General features: G+C 38.0%; 1 protein-coding gene across 1 annotated transcript in view; it reads left to right on the top strand.

Moving 5' to 3' along the window:
• LOC140139750 (CUB and sushi domain-containing protein 3-like) overlaps positions 1–23,023 on the top strand; it is a 59,170-nt gene that overhangs the window by 13,449 nt on the left and 22,698 nt on the right. Inside the window, exons 5-12 of the mRNA XM_072161457.1 lie at positions 882–1,223; positions 1,477–1,539; positions 5,672–6,025; positions 6,643–6,699; positions 8,138–8,230; positions 11,248–11,304; positions 12,991–13,350; positions 14,175–14,231. Of these exons, the coding sequence (XP_072017558.1) occupies positions 882–1,223; positions 1,477–1,539; positions 5,672–6,025; positions 6,643–6,699; positions 8,138–8,230; positions 11,248–11,304; positions 12,991–13,350; positions 14,175–14,231 (1,383 nt within the window). The remainder of the gene's footprint in view (positions 1–881; positions 1,224–1,476; positions 1,540–5,671; positions 6,026–6,642; positions 6,700–8,137; positions 8,231–11,247; positions 11,305–12,990; positions 13,351–14,174; positions 14,232–23,023) is intronic.

Here is a 23,023-nt window from a genome sequence, read left to right as displayed (position 1 = left end):
GACAGATGCCTAGCTATGCATCAGTAGGCTAGGCCTAGTCAAGACTAGACCGGTCTTGTTTGCTTTGTTTTGTTGATTGAACACACATGCATGCAACACACACGGTTCGACGACTGAAGCTAATTACCCACTAAAGCTTGCCATGAAAATGTTGGGGAAGATACGAGTCGAGCAGTAAGTATTGATCAGTATGCCCGTCCTTCCGGTACACTGACGTTTCAATTTTACCGTCGTTTCTGACGTGCACCAAAGCAAGTTTTCCTTCTTTCATGCGGGTATTTGGGGGAAGGGCTTTGAGGGCGTCCCCGGGGTAAAAGCAGTAGGCGGCAAAAAAGAAGGGGCGACTAAAGATAAAGGGGCGGCAAGAAGAATAATTAAAGAGAAAAAAGGGTAGGGCTCATGGGGCGGTAAGAACAAATATCATGGAAAAAAGGGCGAAAAATTATGGAAAACTAATGATGGGTTCTTGGGTGAACTTGATTGATTATGTTCAAAGAAGGGGGTCAGCTTCACCCAGGTATCGTCTACGTAGCGAAATCAGTGAGTTGGTGGTGTGCTAGTAAAGGAATCTACAGCTGTCCAGGGTATCCCTGGTTATATTATTATTCATCTGATGATGTATATATGTGCCCGGGATAAGTGCCTGTTCCACTCGTGGTATTTTCATCAAATGATTTCTGATAACCCCTACATGTAATTATCATTGCACAACCCATACCTAGCTTGGGTCGGTGCTTAATGTAGTCCCTTCTTTTGTACATTGTTTGTTTTTGTCCTTTTTTGTAAGATAAAGATAAGTTGGGTGTGAACAAACAAGTTGTTTTTGACTCATTCGAATTTGTTAAAGGCATTACATTTTCTCATTCTATAATTTAACACAGATTGCCCAAACGAGAAATTATCTTTGAACGCGTCCGTCATGATACAATCACCTGGCTACCCTGCAGATTATAGAGACAACTTTATTTGCGAATGGACAGTAACACCATCAGCGATGAGAAGGGTACTTGTGCAATTCCTGGATTTCAGACTTCAAAGGGGATCTGACTTTTTGTATGTAGGAACTATCAACAATCCTAGAGCTCTTGCTTATACTGGTTTTGAAACGCCTCTCGCACGTATCATTTCCCCCATAAACGAAGGTTTACTATTTGAATTTAGAACAAACTTTATTGGCACATACGAAGGATTCTCTTTATTGGGAACTGATGTAGAAGACGGAGGTGAGAAATATGGCGAAAACAAAAGATTTATATCACGTTTGGTTTTACAAATAAATTATGAATAGTTACAAAATGTATTTCGTATTGTGTTTCACTTTATCAATGCCAAACAACTATATTTGTATTAATTATTGGTAAATATAATACGGAACACATGAACATGATAAATATATTTTAATTTCATATAAAAATTGCTTAACGGCAAGTATTTTTTTTTAATTCTAATGAAACAAGTATTTATTTTTCTGACTAGATTATACCCTTTGCCAAAATGGATTGGAGATTGAGATCAGCCACGAATCATTCACCTGCTACAGTAAGTGTGGGTGTGTGTGGGTTGGGTGGGTTGGGTGGGGGTGCTATGCATATTCAACGAAAGTGAGGTTACTACAATCGATATTGCCAGTTACCAAATGCCATTATGATATTGTGGACATCTCCTTAAAGATTATACCTCCAAATAGCTGATATCGGGAATAATATATTTTCTCTTCCTGATCCTTTTTTCACATACCACTGTCAGCAGGAGAGAGCCGCAACCAAGCCATGTGTAATAACCCTTGTCCTTCTTCCCTGAACCTCTATGCCACTGGCACATACATTTGGTATGTGGTAAAATTCAACATTGACATCTCATGCAGGGGCCATTGTTCTTATAAAGATATTAAGTTATTCTTTCTCGTTATTCTTTATTGCAACATTTTTACCTTGGTTAATGTTAAATCATGATGAATTTTTGAGCATTGGAACCAGCTCCATGCAAGGGGTTAATACCAGGCCAGGTACAGATTACCTGAGGGCCTTCAGTGTCAGATCACTCATAATGTCTAGTCTTGACTATACCACTTAACACTGATATACAGCCTGTCTCAAAAAAAATTGTGCAAGTAAAAAGCGCCCTCTCTAGCCATTACAAAATACCGTTATGACATAATGCTTACATCAACGTCAAGGGCGTAGTCTTAGCTGTCAAGTGCCGTTTGTTCTGTTCAATTTGCTTGTTTTAATCTCGAGACATGTTTAGTTAAAGACGAAAGGGTAAAATCAAAATTGTGCCACTTTTACTGAGGAAGAGGGCTTTACATGTGACAGTGAGAGCATCAAGTTTATCAAGAGTTCCTTCGTGAAATCAAAAGAATGCATCAATTTTACTGTTTTTTCATGATGCAGGAATGATGATTCCCTTTTTCCACTTAAAAGAGATTAAAAGATAAATAAATATTTCACATTCTGCTGTAAAAAATTAAATACATGTGCATGTCAATGATTTTATCATGGTAAATGCTGTTCTCTTAGTCACTTAAGACATGTTAAAAGACAAACAAATATTGCGCACTTGTATATGTTATGAACGCGTATTACTTGTTGGGAGAGATATTAGACAAAATAATGCACGCGTGCTGATGTTGATGCGTCTAATGCATGCGCCCCGAAAGGAGGAGTGCAATCATTGATTTACATGTACAGCTCTCTTCCCTAGTAAAAGTGGCACAATTGTGATTTTACCCTTACGTTGTTAAATAAACATATCTCGAAATTGGAACAAGCAAATTGAACAGAACAAACGGCATTTGAGAGCTAAGACTGTGCCCGTGACGTTGATGTAAGCATTATGTCACAACGGTATTCTCTAATTGCCATAGAGGGCGCTTTTCACTTGCACAATTTTTTTGAGACAGGCTGTATGTAACCTATTTTATTTTAACTTAGTTTCACTTCGTAAATTTTCCTCATCTGAATATACGAAGCTAATTCCAGCTGTCGTAGTTTAGTGCAAAGAAGCAATTTAAAATACCAACATCAACATAATATAACCATGATAACCAGAGTTTAGAACATAGTAAAACTTGCAGTGAACATAGCTTTCTGCGAAAATTATTTCACTGTGGGAGCAAAAACCAAGACTGACCCAGACAAGAGCCAGACCCTAGAAATTTACCAGTGGCCATTGTACCATACTTGGTGATTTTACTGCCTAGTACCACTCCTGGAGAGTGGAGTCAAAACCCATGTACCACTCCCATGTCCCACTCCAGACATAACTAGTCACATGGGAGATTACCTGTCCCACCCTCTAGTATATACTTCAAAAAGTAAACAGACCCACCCAAAGAGATGACCTGCTCCAGACATAACACATGAGATGGTAGACTACTTGTACCATCCTCATAACAGGTGTGCCAGAGAGTGGTCCTTTTTTTCAATTAAAATTTTCCAGACAACATTATGTAACCTCACAACAAGGGTTCCATGTCAGTGTATACTTTTAGGACATAACCATGACCTCAGCATGTTTGTAAACATAGATGGTCAACATACAGCATTTTGTGTAATAAATAACATGTGTTGGCCAGACAGTGGTCTCTTTTGCCATGTATCACTCTGGGCTGGTACAAGTTACTTATTCCACTCCTGGCCTGAAGGCCACTCGTGGAATAACTATTACTAGTATGTTCATATTCTCAAATCCACCTGTTGTTTACTGGTCAATGATGACATATGGTATGAATTCACAACTAGAAACTAACTGTCACAACTTTAAAAAGTTTTAAGTCATATCGACGAAAGAGCACCTATCCCAATTTTCACTAGACAAGGGTAATTTATGTCGCATTACATGGTACAGACCCTCTATATCATATCATTGATTTGTTAAATGTGACCCAACGATGATGCCCAGACTCAGACCAACAAACATTTAAACAAGAACCACTAACCGCGAAATGTGGATATCTAACTATTTTGCCTCGTAGGGCAACAAAAAACCATTAACCGCAAAATATGGATATCTAACAAGCTCTATGATTTAGCCCCCGATAAAGGGCAGGGCCTGACGAATGAGTTAAATTATGGGGTAAAAGTATAAAAATGAACAAAATATGAAATGGTTTACGGGCTATCTCTAAGTATGAAATTTTTTGCCCCAGTATAAAAAACCCAAAACATCAAGGCCGCAGAGCCGCAGAGCCGGCAAGCCCGAGGCCGGCGACTCCAATACGACGACTAAACACTCTAAGGGGAACCCCAATATAAGGGCCCTGCAGGGCAAGAAAGCAAAGGTAACCTTAAAGGGGCATTTTGTGATCCACAGCCTCATCCCCCCACTTTCCTCAAAAAAAGTTGAGATTTTTGTATCGCTGGAAACCTCTGGCTACATAATGTTTATGTACAAAATATCTCTTGCAGATTAATTCGTTTAGCTAAGATATCGTGAAATTTGAATTTCGTTCTGGTGCACCAGATCGAAATTACAACGCATTGTCTATGGAGCAGTGTAATACACATAATCATGCATAACTCGCAAACGCAAAATCGGAACCAACTGAAATTTTGGGAATAGGCTTTTTTCGTGGATATGTACTGAAACATGTCATAAAAAGAGGATGCCAGGATCACGAAATCCTCCTTTAATGTAACATTGACCAACAGTAGAACCCCATATTTCAGCTATCTTACGGGAATCACTCTATCAACAGAGGCCGCAATTTTTAAGCTATCCTAAACCCTGCTTAAACTGCCTTATATCCGTTTAAGGTCATTTGTAAACTGACTATAACGCAATTTAGTTGGGAGACCAGATTGAAAAATCTATAGGGTTTGGTCCATTGATAAAGCGTGTAAAGTATGTCAGTAACCCTAACAAGCCTGAGTACTACAAAACACTACAAACAACTTCACGGCGGGTGCGTGCATCACACGGCATGTGATGACGCAATCACCCTAGGTGATATATGGGCATGAATTTGCTGGCCCGGGCAGCGAAGGACCCGTGGCTAGGTGTCGGCGGCCTACTGAAGGCATGCGAGGGGTTTCGGACTCGAATCCCACCCAGAGCCAACAACTTCTTTGTTCGTTTTCTCTCTTTATTTCTCCCTTCTCTCCCTTCCAGTCGCCAAAAAGCCTTCACTAAATAGACACAAAAAGTGAAATGGATTACCACTGAGTGTCAAGCTTGCTCTGTCAATGGACTCCTTTAAAGTGCAGCTGAAAGTTTTTTGGTTGATAAATAAACTGTGTATTTCATTTTATATGTGGATTCAATAATCCTCTCAACCATTAAGTATAAGCCTTATTACTGTTATATACTGTGTTCAGTGTCATCGCCATAATATAATGTTGCATAAACATGCAACTGGTCATCTTTCGCTTTGTTTAGCATGTTTAGGCGGATTTTGGTGCGTCTCACCTGGTTGCATAAATACATCTTTCCGAAATTATAGTTTCAAGAGATGTATCATTTTTAATGTAATGCCTAGATTTGTATTTATCTGCTGAAGTATATCCCTAGACCACATCAAATGATCTAATAAGCCATATGTGAGAATTGATCCCTTGGATTAATAATAAAATTCAAGATATGGATCGGTTGGGTGCGGACAAACAAACAACTTGATTTGGTCATTCAAAATTTAAAACATAACATGTTCTCATTTTATAATTCAACACAGATTGCCCAAACCAAAACATTCAGTTATCTTTAGATGACACCGTTGCGATACAATCACCTGGCTACCCTGTACATTATCCGAACGACATTACATGTGAATGGACAGTGACACCATCAGCGACAAGGAGGGTCATGGTGCAAATCATATACTTGCAACTTGAAGATGGAGATGACTTTTTGTATGTTGGAACTATGAACAATTCTAGGGCTCTTATTTATACTGGTTTCCTTGACTCTCGTCATGACGCGCGAATCATATCCCCCAGTAACGAAGGTTTACTATTTGAATTCATATCAGATGGGAGCCACTCACGGCAAGGATTCTCATTATCAGTAACTGATGTAGAAGATGGAGGTGAGATATATATACAAACGAAAAAGCAAGATTCACTCTGGTTTTACAACATCTTATGAGCAGTGGTTTAGCTAGTGGGGGCGGTGGCGGGGCCGGTCCCCACCCCCAGGAATCATGGGCGGTATGTACCGACAGTTCATATTAACAGAATTGGCTCAAATCTGCGTTTCAGTCTAAAAATTAACCTCATTTTGGCACATATTTAAGTATCGAGATTGCAAATATTAGCGCACTTCACGTGCACTAGTTCCAGTACGGCACTGGACGCTACTGAAGGTGGGGTGTCGCTGACGTGACATGCAAGAACACCCATTCGGTGAAATCATGTGTTTTTGTCGGTACATTCACAAGTTTGTGACTCCCGCTGTTCCGCAAACCTGGCACGGCACTAATTATAAGCATTATATACGATATTGTATCGTTAGTTAACATAGTAACTATTATCTGCATTCAAGAAAGACATCAGTGTCACATACTTATTTTTGTATATATATCTTATTGGTAAACGTGATCGAGCGAATGGCACCGGAGGAACGGCGTCAACAAACACGGAAAACGATGAGTAGGAACAATTTAGTTTTTGAAATTTCTAATGAAACATTTATTTCTCTCACTAGATTATACCCTTTGCAAAAATGGTTTGGAGTTCAACCGCCAATCATTCACCTGCAACGGTAAGTGAGGGACATTGCGCAGCTTCCCTGAAAATGAGATTATGACGGTTATGCCATAATGTTCACAACTGACTCAATTCACTGGACTAGCGTGATTATGTCGCATTATTTATTAACCAAAACTGATTGTCCACACCCACAAACAAGTCGTATTTTTAGAGGTGGGATATAGAGGGTCATGATGATGACGATGATGATAATGATGATGATGATGATGATGATGATGATGATGATGATGATAATGATGATGATGAAGGGCTAGACAGACTAAGTATTTTTAGTATACACGTAGGCGAAAGAAATTGGTGTAGCACAAACCTCGAAGTATTAATTGAAACAGATGGGGCGAGCGTAGCAAAAAGAACTTTGCTGCTAAAGGGACTTGAACCCACGACCTTTCCTGTTCCTGAAGCGATGCTCTAACCACTGAGCTATATCAACCCATGTGGCTAGGAAGCGAGTTATTTACCTATTCGCCGTCGAAGTGATGTAATAATCGGATTAACTACCATAACAATAAGGTAAAACAATTTTTGAATATATCGCTCTTCACTAGTACGTTCACGCGGTACCTCTGCATTGAACCATATCAAGATGGTCACTTGCACCTGTAAGATTAGTATATTTGAAAGGAGCGGTATTGTATTCAATCTATGATTGCAGACCTATACACAGGTGATGAGTACAATATGCTCGTAGTGCAGCGCGATACATTCACAAATTGTTTTACCCTATTGCTATAGTAGTTAATCCGATTATTACGACACTTTGACAGCGAATACCTTTACAGTGTTCATTGTGCAATGCCGCCTGTGTGTATAGACAACTTAACATCATTGTTTATCAACAAAGGGGAGGGACTGGTCTATCGATATGCTTGAACGAACCGCTACACTGTTCAATGGATTTCTTTGTACTCTTGTATGAAATATAGTGGGCGATTTAAAATGCACGTGCCCTGAGCAAACTACGATGCGCACGCACACTGCAGGGCAAAGAACAATGAAAATTGCCATAATTCGCGCGCATATTGCCGGGCAATGACGTCACATGTCAAGCGGTCTATACTAATAGTATACTGCGCCCAGCAAGTATCCGAATATTCATGGAGGCAAAAGAACTGAAACAAAAGGAAGTAAAGAAAACTGAAACAAAAGAACTAAAAAATAAATAAAAGTTGTGAAAAGTATAGAGAATAAAAAAAGTGAAAGAAAAATTACTACTTTAAGAAAATGTGTTGTCTCTTTGTTGCACTGGTTGGAATCTTTTCTCCTTGTATAAGCCAAATTGTCACTATCAAAATTGGACCTTAATCCATTTAAATGCTTATAACTTTGCTTCTAGAGGTCGCATTAGATTCAATACAGTACCATTTTATTGATTTGACTCATTCGAATTTCTTTTAAACATACAATTCTCATTCTGTAATTTAACACAGAATGCCCAAACGAGGAAATTCGGTTATCATTAGACGCCTCTATTACCATACGATCACCTGGCTACCCTGCAGATTATCCGAATGACATTACATGTGAGTGGACAGTGACACCGTCAGCAACGAGGAGGGTCATGGTGCAATTGTTGGTCTTCGATATCCGTAAAAATTTTGACTTTTTGTATGTTGGGACTATCAACCAGCCGCGGGCTCTTACTTATTCTGGTCGACTTGGTACTTACACGCCATACGCACGTATTATATCCCCCATTAACGAGGGTTTATTATTTGAATTCACATCAAGCTATAGAGCTACATACCAAGGATTTTCACTATTAGTAACTGATGTAGAAGATGGAAGTAAGTTTAAGACGAAAAATGAGATTTATATATGTGACTGGACGCGGCGAATCAGCCGTAAAGTCGGCCCCTGGTCAATTTTGTTTTATTTCGCGTTTAGAAAATATATACCATAAGCTTTGAAATGGTATATCATTTGACTTCAAACAATATCCAAAAGCGGGGTTGTGATTTGTTGAACTCTGTTCCTTTGACAAAATTGTATTTTTTATCGGTTCTACAGCTCAACTTACCGTACTTTGCCTAACCAGACAGTCCATGCCAAAATTGTTACTACACCTTAACATTTCATCGAATCTCTTTTTGATGTCTGTCATTTTGAACATCACACTTGAAAGATGTATGCTATGTAGAAACTTTATTTTGCAATTTCATAATTTGCATAATTTATTATTAGCATATTAAAAAAAAAAAACATGAACATCAATAAATACCTATATTTTTCACAATTTCAATATTTTATTAGAAATTAAGCATGTAGGCCGTTTGTTATGACTTGATGAATGAAGCTGTTAAACAGATTTTGGTATTTTTGCTTATTTTTCCTTTTTTGCCCCAAAATGTGTAAAAATCACAATTTTTTGGATGACCTATATTTTCTTTGAATATTTACCAAATTTCTTAATTTAGGTATAATACAGTGCAGAAAAAGATGTCAAAAAAATCTGTTAAAACAGATTTCCAATAAGTTGTTCCATTTTCCATTTTGGGTTAAATACTCAATTTTCATGCGCGGGATATTTGAAACATAAAATGAAAACATGTCCATTGCACTTTTTCCTCGAGATGTACTATAATATCAAGGTTACGGATATATTATAATCCCTTCTTATCTTCACTGATCCATCAGATACCCATTGTTATGAATGATCAATGAAAAGGTTCAGAACTGGGCTACTAATGGTCTGTCAAGTATCTATAGTTATTTTCATGACTGTGTCAACTCAAAAATCATGCAAGGTCGAATGTAGGAAAAGTATGATCAGTTGAGCTGTATATGTGTCTCTTTTCTACAGTTCTGGTAATAAATATCCAACAGTCATAATTGGCGGTCATTTCAAATCATCCCCAAGTCAAAGAGGTTTAGAAATATCCTCTCATTGTTCATTGTTGATAATACATACCTAGACAAAATACAATGCTTTGCTATCTACCACTTGAACAGGATTTAGCCAAAGCAAACAAAGACAAGAACTATTCTATAGAAATAGGTAAAAGCTTATTATCCTCTTCAGCAGTAGTATTATTGATTGATTTAAACAGCGTTTGATAAGATACTTGTCGCAACGAATTGATACACCTATGAATACGACCTTCACATACATTTTACACTTTAACTCAGAATACATTTGCCGAGTTTACGGCTGATTCGCCGCGTCCACTCACATATAAATATACATTCAACAACTCTTCCTATACCTTTGTACAGGAGCCAACCGTTGATCCATGATGAATCCACACTTTTACCGTAGCGTATACGAGAACGCGAGCGAGACTACGCGTTACGCTAGAGTGCGTAAAATTCGTCATGCCTGGAACATGTGTGCGTATTCAAGCTTTAGAAGTTGAATTCAATATTTTTTCAGGCAGCGGCTAAAATGCAGTTTTATTCTGTAGTTTTATTGCCGATATCAACAGAGCAATCATCGAAGTTTTTGTAAGGCTGAGGGGCAATGATTAACTAACATTCCTCATGAAATAATAATGTGAATTATACGATCTTTAGCTTCTTTTCGTTGTTGAAAGGGATTCAATCATGTTTCACAGCTGCCCTCGCGAAGCAAACCACGCAGACGACGCGGCCGCATCGTTGTTAAACGGTGATGAACAACGGTTAAACATGATTGAATCCCTAAATGTATTATTTGGGCTACAAAACGTATTTCGTATCGTCAGTCAACTTGATATTACTATATAAATTTATATAATCTGCATGAATTCAGAATAGACAATCCGATGGTATCACACTTGTTGGATAGCACTCAAAACGCTCAAATTAGGCATGAAATTGTGTCTTTGAGTGTAGGATTTTACAGACCTGAACTTTATCGTCTAAAACTAAATATAGTTCGCTAATGAGAGATGTTTCCCAACTCTATCAGGCACATCGTATGGGTCTATAATATAGTTGTGTTGGAATATCCGTTTGATTCACCATTTTTCAATTCCGACTGCCAAAATGTCCAACCCACAGTACGACAGCAACTTCGCTCACTTCCGGTAATTTTTACCGGCGTGACTTCTGCTGTTACGTAACAAAATGTTGAAAGTCGTTTCTCATATTGAAAAAAAATGGACAATTGACAATGAAACTTTGTTTATCATTGGGGGAAATCGGCCGTAAAATACATCACCTGTGAGTAGTCACGCGCACGCACAAAGATAATTATTTCAGCATGTTCAATATACGACTAGGAATATACCTCAACCAAATTTCCTGAAATTTTCAAACAAGCTAGGTTTTATTACTATGACATCGGAGTTTGATTTCGGCGCCTTCCATGGATATATTTACGCGTTGATTTTGAAAAAGTGGCAGTCGGAAGTGAAAAATGGTCCAATTAAAACCAAAATTCTGACAAAACTATGATATATAGCCCGGTATGATGTGCTTTAGAAATTTGGGAAATATCTTTCATTGGCGAATTATATTACTTTGAAAAGCTAAAAAGTTTACCCCAAAAAATGCTCATGAGCTGAACTATTATCTGTTTTTGTATATGAAACATGTATTTCTTTTTTTTTATTATTAGATTACAACCTTTGTGAAAATGGTTTGGAAATCTCACATGAGTCATTCACATGTTTCGGTAAGTGATGGGCATAAAGCAGCTTCCCTGAAAGTGAGGTTGCTACGATATTGCCAGTTATGTCCCCAAGATTAACCTATCCCTATTCACTGGAACAGTGTTTTACAAATGACATGTCTGTACAATACGTATGTTTTGTGGAAAATGTTTGTATCACTAGATAGAGAAGACTAATAGCTATCCTGTGATACCAAACTTTATATGGGGTTCAGTATAGTAATTCTCCCTTAGTACAGCGCGTAACCACAAAATATGTCAGTATAAGTAAGGGTTATAAACAGACTCACATAAAGTATATTCTTGTTCAAAGGGGCTTCCAAAATTATGTGTCCTTTTACCATTTTAAACCTTTTCTACACCAATTAACTATAATTAAATTGCATTTTGATCTTAAAGGGTCTAGAAGAAGAGGTCCACTGTCAGTTTTAACATATAATATGTATACATACAAGCATACATTATATATTGTTACGAGGCCAAAATCAGCTTTTACCCAAATTCACACGAATGCACAACACCATAAGCTAAGAAAATCTAAGTCTTTAGTTGAAAGTAAAATATGATTAGTACAATACACTAGTGGAAAATTCAAAATGAGAATTCTTTCAAAACGATAAGACGATGGGCTGAAGAAAATTCAATTTTGCCGCCCCTTCCTCAACAGCCCGAAAAGGTTGACCCATTTTTTTTCTCGACCGTTTTTATCAAATTTTTCCGCCCTTTATTATTTACTAGTTCTTTTTGCCGCCCCTTCGTTTTTGCCGCCCCTGTTTTTGCTGCCCCTTCTTCTTCCGCCGCCCCTTCATTTTGGCCGCCCCCTGCTTTTACCCCGGGGGGCTGGGGCCCCGAAAGCCCCCCCCCCAAAAATACCCGCATGATCAGAATTTTCATATGATGACCGGCTTTTTCTCACAGCTATATACACTTTAAGTACGTGTCTTTAGATTTATAAAGTTTACTTTGAAGAATTTTCAATATCAAATTACAATTTTTTAATACTTTACCATAAAATTTGCATTTTATCGCGAATTTCAAAAAATCTAATTATTTGGTATCAGAAGGACAGTCCTCGTATTCATAATGCAATTTGGTGTTTCTGATGTGCTCTCAGGTCCCATAAAAATAAAGTCTGCACAAAAAGAAACTCAGCTGTTATAAACACGACTATAGCTTCAGAACTAATAATTGTTTTCACAATATTTTAACATAGAGGGAAGGATGAATTATTTACACGCATTTTGATACCACATTTGTCAAATGTTGTTCAATATTAACAACACAGTAGTGTTTTTAAAGAAAAATACCCGATTTTAAAAGTTGCAGTTTACAGCGATCAATGGTTCCCTCAATGGTTATTATGCCAGCACGGTAGCACATAAAGCCCGCCATTATCTTCACGCTCACTTCAAAATCAATACAAATAGCTGCAACTTTTATATTCGGCTATTTTCCTTCCAAAACACTGCTGCATTGTTAATATTCAACAAAATTGGACAAATTAGGTATCAAAGTGCGCGTAAATAAACCATCCTTCTTTTTATGTTGAAATAATGTGAAAACAATTATTAGTTCCGAAGCTATAGGCGTGTTTATAACAGCTGAGTTTCTTTTTGTGCAGACTTTACTATGCGAAGGTGGGTGACCGAGACCTAACATAACATGTTCTCATTCTATAATTTGACCCAGATTGCCCAAACGAGGAAACTCAGTTATCGTTAAATGCCTCCATTACCATACGATCACCTGGTTATCCTTCATATTATCCAAACGATATTGGATGTGTGTGGACAGTGACTCCATCAGCGATGAGGAGGATTCAAGTGAAATTCTTGGACTTCAACACTCAACATAGATACGACTTTTTGTATGTTGGGACTATCAACCAGCCAAGGACTCTTACTTATTCTGGTCGATTTGGTACTTCCACGTCTTACGCACGTATCATATCCCCCATTAACGAAGGTTTATTATTTGAATTCACAACAAGCTATTCCAGCAATTCTTATAACGGATTCTCAATATTAGTAACTGACGTAGAAGATGGAGGTAAGAAATATGTATGACGATAAAAAAAGATGTTTATATAATAAGGTTTGGTTTTACAAAATATATAATTGAGGACTACAAACGTACGTGGTATCGTAATTTAACTTAATATTACAACTATTATATCTGCATGCGGAATAGGCATCAGTTAGAGAATAAACGATAGGAATTTTTATTTTGCCTATCCTCTACCGTGTGATAGACGACAGGCAGGTCCAATATTTTGAGAAGTGGATGCCGGCGCAGCCGGTATCCACTACGATAAAAATATTGGACCTGCCTGTCGTCTATCATAGGTAGAGGATAGGCAAAATAAAAATTCCTATCGTTTATTCTCATTCTTAGTCAGTTAAATATTATTTCAATAACTGTAAACAATTTTTTTTTTTTTTTTAAGCTACCGTCATAAAAAAAACTCCCCTCATTATAAAATGAACGAGACTTGTTTTCTGTTGCGCGTATTGCTAGCGCGTTCGCGTATTCCGCACTAGTCTACGCATCCAGCGCGATACATACGCGCACCTCTACACGCGAGTTACGCATTATCAAGACGCATGATGACGTGGGGTCGTCTACGGCCTGATATACGGCACCCGAAATCATACGATTGTCCAATCAGAAATGTGTCTACGAACTAGACCACTCCCACTGACTAAGAATGTCACGTAACTATTTTGCATTACTTATTGGTGGACGTGGGTGAATGTGAACGCGCGAACGGCATCAACAAACACGGAACACGATAAGTATATTAAATGCTTAACAGCAACTATTTTCTTACTTTTGAAATTTTCAATAATATATTCATTTATATATTTGACTAGATTATAACTTTTGCCAAAATGGTTTGGAGATCCCCCACGAGTCATTCACATGCTACGGTAAGTAAAGAACATTACGTTGCTTTCCTGAGAGTGAGGTTGCTATGATATTGCCAGTTGACAAATACCATTATGTTCTCAAGAAATGGCCCGTCTCATTTTTTGTCATTTCAATTTATTTGACAGATAAAAAACCTACAAAAAACACATAAAGTTATATGGATTTCATCGAAAAGAGTTCATCAGTAAAATTCTTACACAGTCGTGACTTAAATCACGGCTGTTATTTTTTCTTACAGGATCTTCTTCTTTCTTCTTCTTTCTTTCCTCTGCCGACCTTTACATTTACTCTAGCACTCACATGCTTACACCGATTTTGACCTAACGTACATGATCTTCTTCTTTGCACAACTGTGACATAAGTCACGGCTGTGTTTTTTTTCTTACATGATTTTCCTCTTTACACAGCCGTGACATTAGTCACGGCTGTATTTTTTTTCTTACAGGATCTTCTTCTGTCGACCTATTTATTATTTTGCTCTAGCACTCACATGCTTACACCATGACCATACATGTCACATGAAATTCATGGGGTCATAGGGGTCAAAAACGTCATTTCAACTGTTTCGTAGTAAATCGAGGCTGTGAATTACGGTGTGCTACCATTCACATTATAGTTCATTTATAAAAAAAAATATCAGACTCACTCGATAGTATCGACCATAAGGTATATTTGAACCAAAATTTGGACACCATCCGGATAAGTATACAACTATAATGCCCATATTCATTCATTTGTGGTTTATTAACACAATGTATTGAAGCCCGCAGGCTAAATAGTTTACATTAAAAGACATATATACACAATAAAGAATATGATAAAATGCAAACAAAATATTGCAGCAAACCCTATAGCACAAACCATACAAAAGTAAAACAAGTTAACAATCCTCCCCAAGAAATCCAACCCAGACTACTCACAAGAACACAACATTTGCACAGCACATACCACAACAGCACACTGATAGGGCACATAACCACTCACAACAGTTGCACACCCACACCACTCCACATGACACTAGACACATCCCGAATTATACCACAATCAGAGTTCTCACACCAACAAAACTCACATACAGGGTGTCCCAGAAAAATTACCGGGCGAATGAATTTGGACGTAAGTCGAGAAATAGACATCAGAATCCAAAAATCTAAATATCTATATTCTGCATTTATACGCTAATTTTACTGGAATCGGTTGACTGATTACGAAGAAATGAGCGATTACATAACGCATGCGTCAATTCACATCATTCCAAGTTTGAAAGAAAGATCATTCAACACAATGCGCACTAGTGGTTAACACTGTCAATGGGCTTCAAATTTTGTTTGGTGAAATCCTTTTTAAACAATCTGTTTCTTGCAAAACCTAATTAAATATTAGGTTTTGTTAAAATTTGAAAACCTGCACGATATTGAAAATGAACGCTTGCATGTAAGATGATGCTCGGTACTTGTAAATATCTCTTTTCGTTTATGTTGATATAAATGTTGCATAAAGAATTATTGCATAAGGAATTCCAGATGGATTAAAAATTTCTCACACACATTAATGTTTTTGGAATATTTCCAAGAAATTATAATACGAAGTTTAAATCTTTCAAAACTCCAACATTAATGTTGCATGGTATCAAAAATCACACGTAAAGCTGTAAGCACTTGATCATTGTCATTTTTGGCTCAAATGTTCTTTGGAAAATTAAAATATAACATATTTGCACAACCTAAAGAATTAAAGATGTAAGCTTCCAATTGCAGAATATTGCGAATACGATTAATAGTTTTGACACTACAGACATCACTTTAAAGTTCACTATTCGTTTCATATTAATGGAGAAGGAAGGGGAGGAAACAGGAGGGGGAAGGGGAGAGAGATTGAGAAGGAGGGAAAAGAAATAAAGAATTTGTGTTTTATTACGCAATGTTGTAAAATGGAAATATGAAATTGGCGACGTTAAAGGATGTGTAAAAGGCGGGAACCTGGTTTGGATTCAAGAGGGAGTGTGCCTGTAAGAGACACGGCCTAAGAAAAGGCCTAGCTCATATCGCGCGCCAAATAAGTTAGCAGTTCAGAAATTACATTTTTACCCAGCCTTGAAAAAAAAGAGGCAGACCTGGGAATTGAGCCCGGGACCTCTCGGTTCTGAAACTCAATGCATTACCACTAAGCTAACTAACTATTTGCTGTTAGAAGTTTGATAGTAGTCCTTGATATTGCTGAATAGAATAAATCAATCAATATCAATCAATCAAGTTTTCAGTTTTCAAGTTATCAACAATCAATAATAAACCGATAACTCATGGAATATTACTAATTACTTACTCATCTACCAATTAGATAAATAAATAAGTCAGTAAATAAACAAACAAATAAATAAATAGGCATAAATAAATACATAATGCAGAATGCAGTTAGTATTTTAGTTCCAAAATTCCAAACATTCTATTATTTATAATTTTCTGCCATACACGCAAAGGACCTGCGCTTTTAATAAACGCGCCTAATCAATAATGAGTCTTTCACCATGTTCACTCCATGGTCAAACTACTGTGTTCCCTGTAGGATTATCGTAAATTGGATGCTATAACAGTACCCAATCAAGAGCACATATCAAGGTCAGTCATTGACCAGCTTACTGAATATACAAAGATATACTTTATTTTGGTGTCAATCACAACATAGGTTTGATAACGGGTATAAATCAAAATAATGGTCAAAGGTTAACGTTTCCAAACCATTATAGACGTAGACGCAAGCTTTCGTGTGGGAACATAAAAACATACTCGCCAGCCGTGCCCTTTTTATGAGATTTGATACGGAGCTAAAGAATACAGCTGTTCCGAAATCAGTCTAGAACCATGTTACAATGAATACAAAGCAATTACCGTAAAACCTCGCCTACAAGCATATAGAGTGATTTTGATGAAAGCTAAACTAATCCAGACGCCATTAATCAACAAAATTATAAGATTATGGAGTTTGAGCAAATTAATTGCCGATACAAATATATACAAGCAAGTACTATTGTAAGACCAATCTATTGTATTGGCATATTTACGGCTGTCTCGTTTTAATTTAGCTTTCATCAAAAACACACTATAATATGGGGATATACATCCTCATCCCGGTCCTACTAAAGACACCATTGATGATAGTTTCACGTCACCGTTTACTGAAGTGAAGCAGACCAAAGGAATTTGCTTTATATCCCACAATATTAACTCATTATACACCAAACTTGATGAACTTCGTCTGATCATACAGGACTGTAGACCCCACGTAGTTGCTCTCATGGAGACTAAAATATGTGACTCAATCTGTTCAACTGAGTTGGCCATTCCTAACTATGATATGTACAGAAGGGGCAGAACTCGCAACAGATCCCAGATAGAAACCAACTTTTGTCAAACATTTGAAAATACCTTACATAGTATTGTTGCTGACATTAACCAGGGAAGGAGCAGAACTCCATGTGAGATCATCTGTGTCGGCGATTTTAATTATGATGCACTGAAGAAGAACAGTGGTGAATGGAGGGAGATAGAAAAAAACAATGACTTTATTTCGAATGGAACAATTAATTAAGAAACCAACTAGAATAACTCAAAATTCAAAATCTTGTCTTGATCATGTCTGGACAAATAATCCCCATATGTACACGCAGAGTGGGGTTGTTTCATGCACTCTTAGTGACCATTCTTTAGTCTATGCAGCTCGTAAATCTGTTAAAGTTAAGAGTAAAATTACATTCATTGAAACCAGGTCTTACCGTAAGTTTGATCAAACTATGTTTACCAGTGATTTGACAAATGAAGACTGATCTCCTGTTCTAGAGTCCACAGATGTGGAAGTTGCTTGGGACTCATTCATTAAAATATTTGTACCCATTTGTGACATACATGCTCCAATCAAGAAGACCAGAGTCACAGATAGGCAACCCACGTGGATCAATGAGGACTATCTTAAACTGCGGCGTGATTGTCAAAGATCTAGATCGAAAGCTGAAAAAAGTGCTCGTACAGAGGATTGGGCTGAAGCTAAGCGACTTAGAAATAAGCTTAATTATTTAGCTTACAAGCTCAAGGCGCAGGATATGAACAGCAGAATAAGTAACTCCAAAAGTGATCCACGTGGGCTATGGAAGAACCTGAAAACACTCTTGCCAGGTAAAAAACAGAGTACAATATCTTCTCTGGAAACTGAGTCTGGTACATATTTTGTAAATTAAATCTAGTACTGAACTAAAATTTGCAACTCACCTTGCTACGTTGCGTCCGATAGCATCGGACTTCGTCAGGCATCTGATTGAAGATGTTGTGATGACGTCAGATGTTGTGACGTCAGACGGCGAGGAATGTCTCGTAACGCCGGGTCCCATGCGTGTGACAACTGGAAGCGGAGTCCCCTTTCCTGTTAATGGCGGGCTCTCCACTCTCTCCCATATGGATTCTCTGACTCTCGCTCAAACCACTTCTCCTCCTTATCTAGAATAACCGTTTCCTCAATTAATACCATAAACTAGATTGCACTGTTTATCTGTGGGGGGTTTGTCCTTAACATGCCCGAGCTTCCCCCGTAAGATGTTGGTGGGTTTGAAACACGTAGTAATGCCGAAGGACTTGAAAGAGTTCTTGAGCCTTTCAGATAATCCAACGGTTTATAGAAAGCCCACGTATACCGATCACTATTTACAATTTGACTCACACCATCCGTTGATCCACAAATGTTGCATAAAGAATTATTGCATAAGGAATTCCAGATGGATTAAAAATTTCTCACACACATTAATGTTTTTGGAATATTTCCAAGAAATTATAATACGAAGTTTAAATCTTTCAAAACTCCAACATTAATGTTGCATGGTATCAAAAATCACACGTAAAGCTGTAAGCACTTGATCATTGTCATTTTTGGCTCAAATGTTCTTTGGAAAATTAAAATATAACATATTTGCACAACCTAAAGAATTAAAGATGTAAGCTTCCAATTGCAGAATATTGCGAATACGATTAATAGTTTTGACACTACAGACATCACTTTAAAGTTCACTATTCGTTTCATATTAATGGAGAAGGAAGGGGAGGAAACAGGAGGGGAAGGGGAGAGATTGAGAAGGAGGAAAAAAGAAATAAAGAATTTGTGTTTTATTACGCAATGTTGTAAAATGGAAATATGAAATTGGCGACGTTAAAGGATGTGTAAAAGGCGGGAACCTGGTTTGGATTCAAGAGGGAGTGTGCCTGTAAGAGACACGGCCTAAGAAAAGGCCTAGCTCATATCGCGCGCCAAATAAGTTAGCAGTTCAGAAATTACATTTTTACCCAGCCTTGAAAAAAAAGAGGCAGACCTGGGAATTGAGCCTGGACCTCTCGGTTCTGAAACTCAATGCATTACCACTAAGCTAACTAACTATTTGCTGTTAGAAGTTTGATAGTAGTCCTTGATATTGCTGAATAGAATAAATCAATCAATATCAATCAATCAAGTTTTCAGTTTTCAAGTTATCAACAATCAATAATAAACCGATAACTCATGGAATATTACTAATTACTTACTCATCTACCAATTAGATAAATAAATAAGTCAGTAAATAAACAAACAAATAAATAAATAGGCATAAATAAATACATAATGCAGAATGCAGTTAGTATTTTAGTTCCAAAATTCCAAACATTCTATTATTTATAATTTTCTGCCATACACGCAAAGGACCTGCGCTTTTAATAAACGCGCCTAATCAATAATGAGTCTTTCACCATGTTCACTCCATGGTCAAACTACTGTGTTCCCTGTAGGATTATCGTAAATTGGATGCTATAACAGTACCCAATCAAGAGCACATATCAAGGTCAGTCATTGACCAGCTTACTGAATATACAAAGATATACTTTATTTTGGTGTCAATCACAACATAGGTTTGATAACAGGTATAAATCAAAATAATGGTCAAAGGTTAACGTTTCCAAACCATTATAGACGTAGACGCAAGCTGTGTGGGAACATAAAACATACTCGCCAGCCGTGCCCTTTTTATGAGATTTGATACGGAGCTAAAGAATACAGCTGTTCCGAAATCAGTCTAGAACCATGTTACAATGAATACAAAGCAATTACCGTAAAACCTCGCCTACAAGCATATAGAGTGATTTTGATGAAAGCTAAACTAATCCAGACGCCATTAATCAACAAAATTATAAGATTATGGAGTTTGAGCAAATTAATTGCCGATACAAATATATACAAGCAAGTACTATTGTAAGACCAATCTATTGTATTGGCATATTTACGGCTGTCTCGTTTTAATTTAGCTTTCATCAAAAACACACTATAATATGGGGATATACATCCTCATCCCGGTCCTACTAAAGACACCATTGATGATAGTTTCACGTCACCGTTTACTGAAGTGAAGCAGACCAAAGGAATTTGCTTTATATCCCACAATATTAACTCATTATACACCAAACTTGATGAACTTCGTCTGATCATACAGGACTGTAGACCCCACGTAGTTGCTCTCATGGAGACTAAAATATGTGACTCAATCTGTTCAACTGAGTTGGCCATTCCTAACTATGATATGTACAGAAGGGGGCAGAACTCGCAACAGATCCCAGATAGAAACCAACTTTTGTCAAACATTTGAAAATACCTTACATAGTATTGTTGCTGACATTAACCAGGGAAGGAGCAGAACTCCATGTGAGATCATCTGTGTCGGCGATTTTAATTATGATGCACTGAAGAAGAACAGTGGTGAATGGAGGGAAAAAGAAAAAAACAATGACTTTATTTCGAATGGAACAATTAATTAAGAAACCAACTAGAATAACTCAAAATTCAAAATCTTGTCTTGATCATGTCTGGACAAATAATCCCCATATGTACACGCAGAGTGGGGTTGTTTCATGCACTCTTAGTGACCATTCTTTAGTCTATGCAGCTCGTAAATCTGTTAAAGTTAAGAGTAAAATTACATTCATTGAAACCAGGTCTTACCGTAAGTTTGATCAAACTATGTTTACCAGTGATTTGACAAAATAATGAAGACTGATCTCCTGTTCTAGAGTCCACAGATGTGGAAGTTGCTTGGGACTCATTCATTAAAATATTTGTACCCATTTGTGACATACATGCTCCAATCAAGAAGACCAGAGTCACAGATAGGCAACCCACGTGGATCAATGAGGACTATCTTAAACTGCGGCGTGATTGTCAAAGATCTAGATCGAAAGCTGAAAAAAGTGCTCGTACAGAGGATTGGGCTGAAGCTAAGCGACTTAGAAATAAGCTTAATTATTTAGCTGACAAGCTCAAGGCGCAGGATATGAACAGCAGAATAAGAAACTCCAAAAGCGATCCACGTGGGCTATGGAAGAACCTGAAAACACTCTTGCCAGGTAAAAAACAGAGTACAATATCTTCTCTGGAAACTGAGTCTGGTACATATTTTGTAAATTAAATCTAGTACTGGAACTAAAATTTGCAACTCACCTTGCTACGTTGCGTCCGATAGCATCGGACTTCGTCAGGCATCTGATTGAAGATGTTGTGATGACGTCAGATGTTGTGACGTCAGACGGCGAGGAATGTCTCGTAACGCCGGGTCCCATGCGTGTGACAACTGGAAGCGGAGTCCCCCTTTCCTGTTAATGGCGGGCTCCTCCACTCTCTCCCATATGGATTCTCTGACTCCTCGCTCAAACCACTTCTCCTCCTTATCTAGAATAACCGTTTCCTCAATTAATACCATAAACTAGATTGCACTGTTTATCTGTGGGGGGTTTGTCCTTAACATGCACGAGCTTCCCCCGTAAGATGTTGGTGGGTTTGAAACACGTAGTAATGCCGAAGGACTTGAAAGAGTTCTTGAGCCTTTCAGATAATCCAACGGTTTATAGAAAGCCCACGCATACCGATCACTATTTACAATTTGACTCACACCATCCGTTGATCCACAAATTAGGCGTGATCAGAACCCTCCAATACCGTGCGGACACTGTCATAAGCAATTCTGAGGACATTCCGGAGGAAAAAAGATCACCTACAGAAAGCCCTTGGAAATTGTGGATACCCCGGTTGGGCGTTTACTAAAGCGAATAAAACCAAAGACTCCGCTAAATCCACAACAGTAGAGGCAAACTACGACAATCGCACACAGGTAACCATCCCATACATCGCTGGATTATCTGAAAGGCTCAAGAACTCTTTCAAGTCCTTCGGCATTACTACGTGTTTCAAACCCACCAACATCTTACGGGGGAAGCTCGTGCATGTTAAGGACAAACCCCCCAGAGATAAACAGTGCAATCTAGTTTATGGTATTACCTGTGCTGCCCCGGACTGTGGTGACTCCTATGTAGGCGAGACAAAACAATCTCTACGAGCGCGACTGAACCAACACAGGCGCCCTAGCTCCAGCGAAGCCCAAAACTCCGCGGTTTACAACCACTGCAACAAGAAAACTGAACATTTCTTCAACCCTGAGGAAGCGGTTTTTCTAGATAAGGAGGAGAAGTGGTTTGAGCGAGGAGTCAGAGAATCCATATGGGAGAGAGTGGAGGATCCCGCCATTAACAGAAAAGGGGGACTCCGCTTCCAGTTGTCACACGCATGGGACCCGGCGTTACGAGACATTCCTCGCCGTCTGACGTCACAACATCTGACGTCATCACAACATCTTCAATCAGACGCCTGACGAAGTCCGATGCTTTCTGACGCAACGTAGCAAAGTGAGTTGCAAATTTTAGTTCCAGTACTAGATTTAATTTACAAAATATGTTTTGAACAA

Source organism: Amphiura filiformis, chromosome 18 (genome assembly GCF_039555335.1).
Source record: "Amphiura filiformis chromosome 18, Afil_fr2py, whole genome shotgun sequence".
In the NCBI taxonomy this organism is placed as follows: domain Eukaryota; kingdom Metazoa; phylum Echinodermata; class Ophiuroidea; order Amphilepidida; family Amphiuridae; genus Amphiura; species Amphiura filiformis.
Note: the sequence above shows the minus strand (reverse complement) of the source record. Positions and strands in the feature narration are given on the sequence as shown.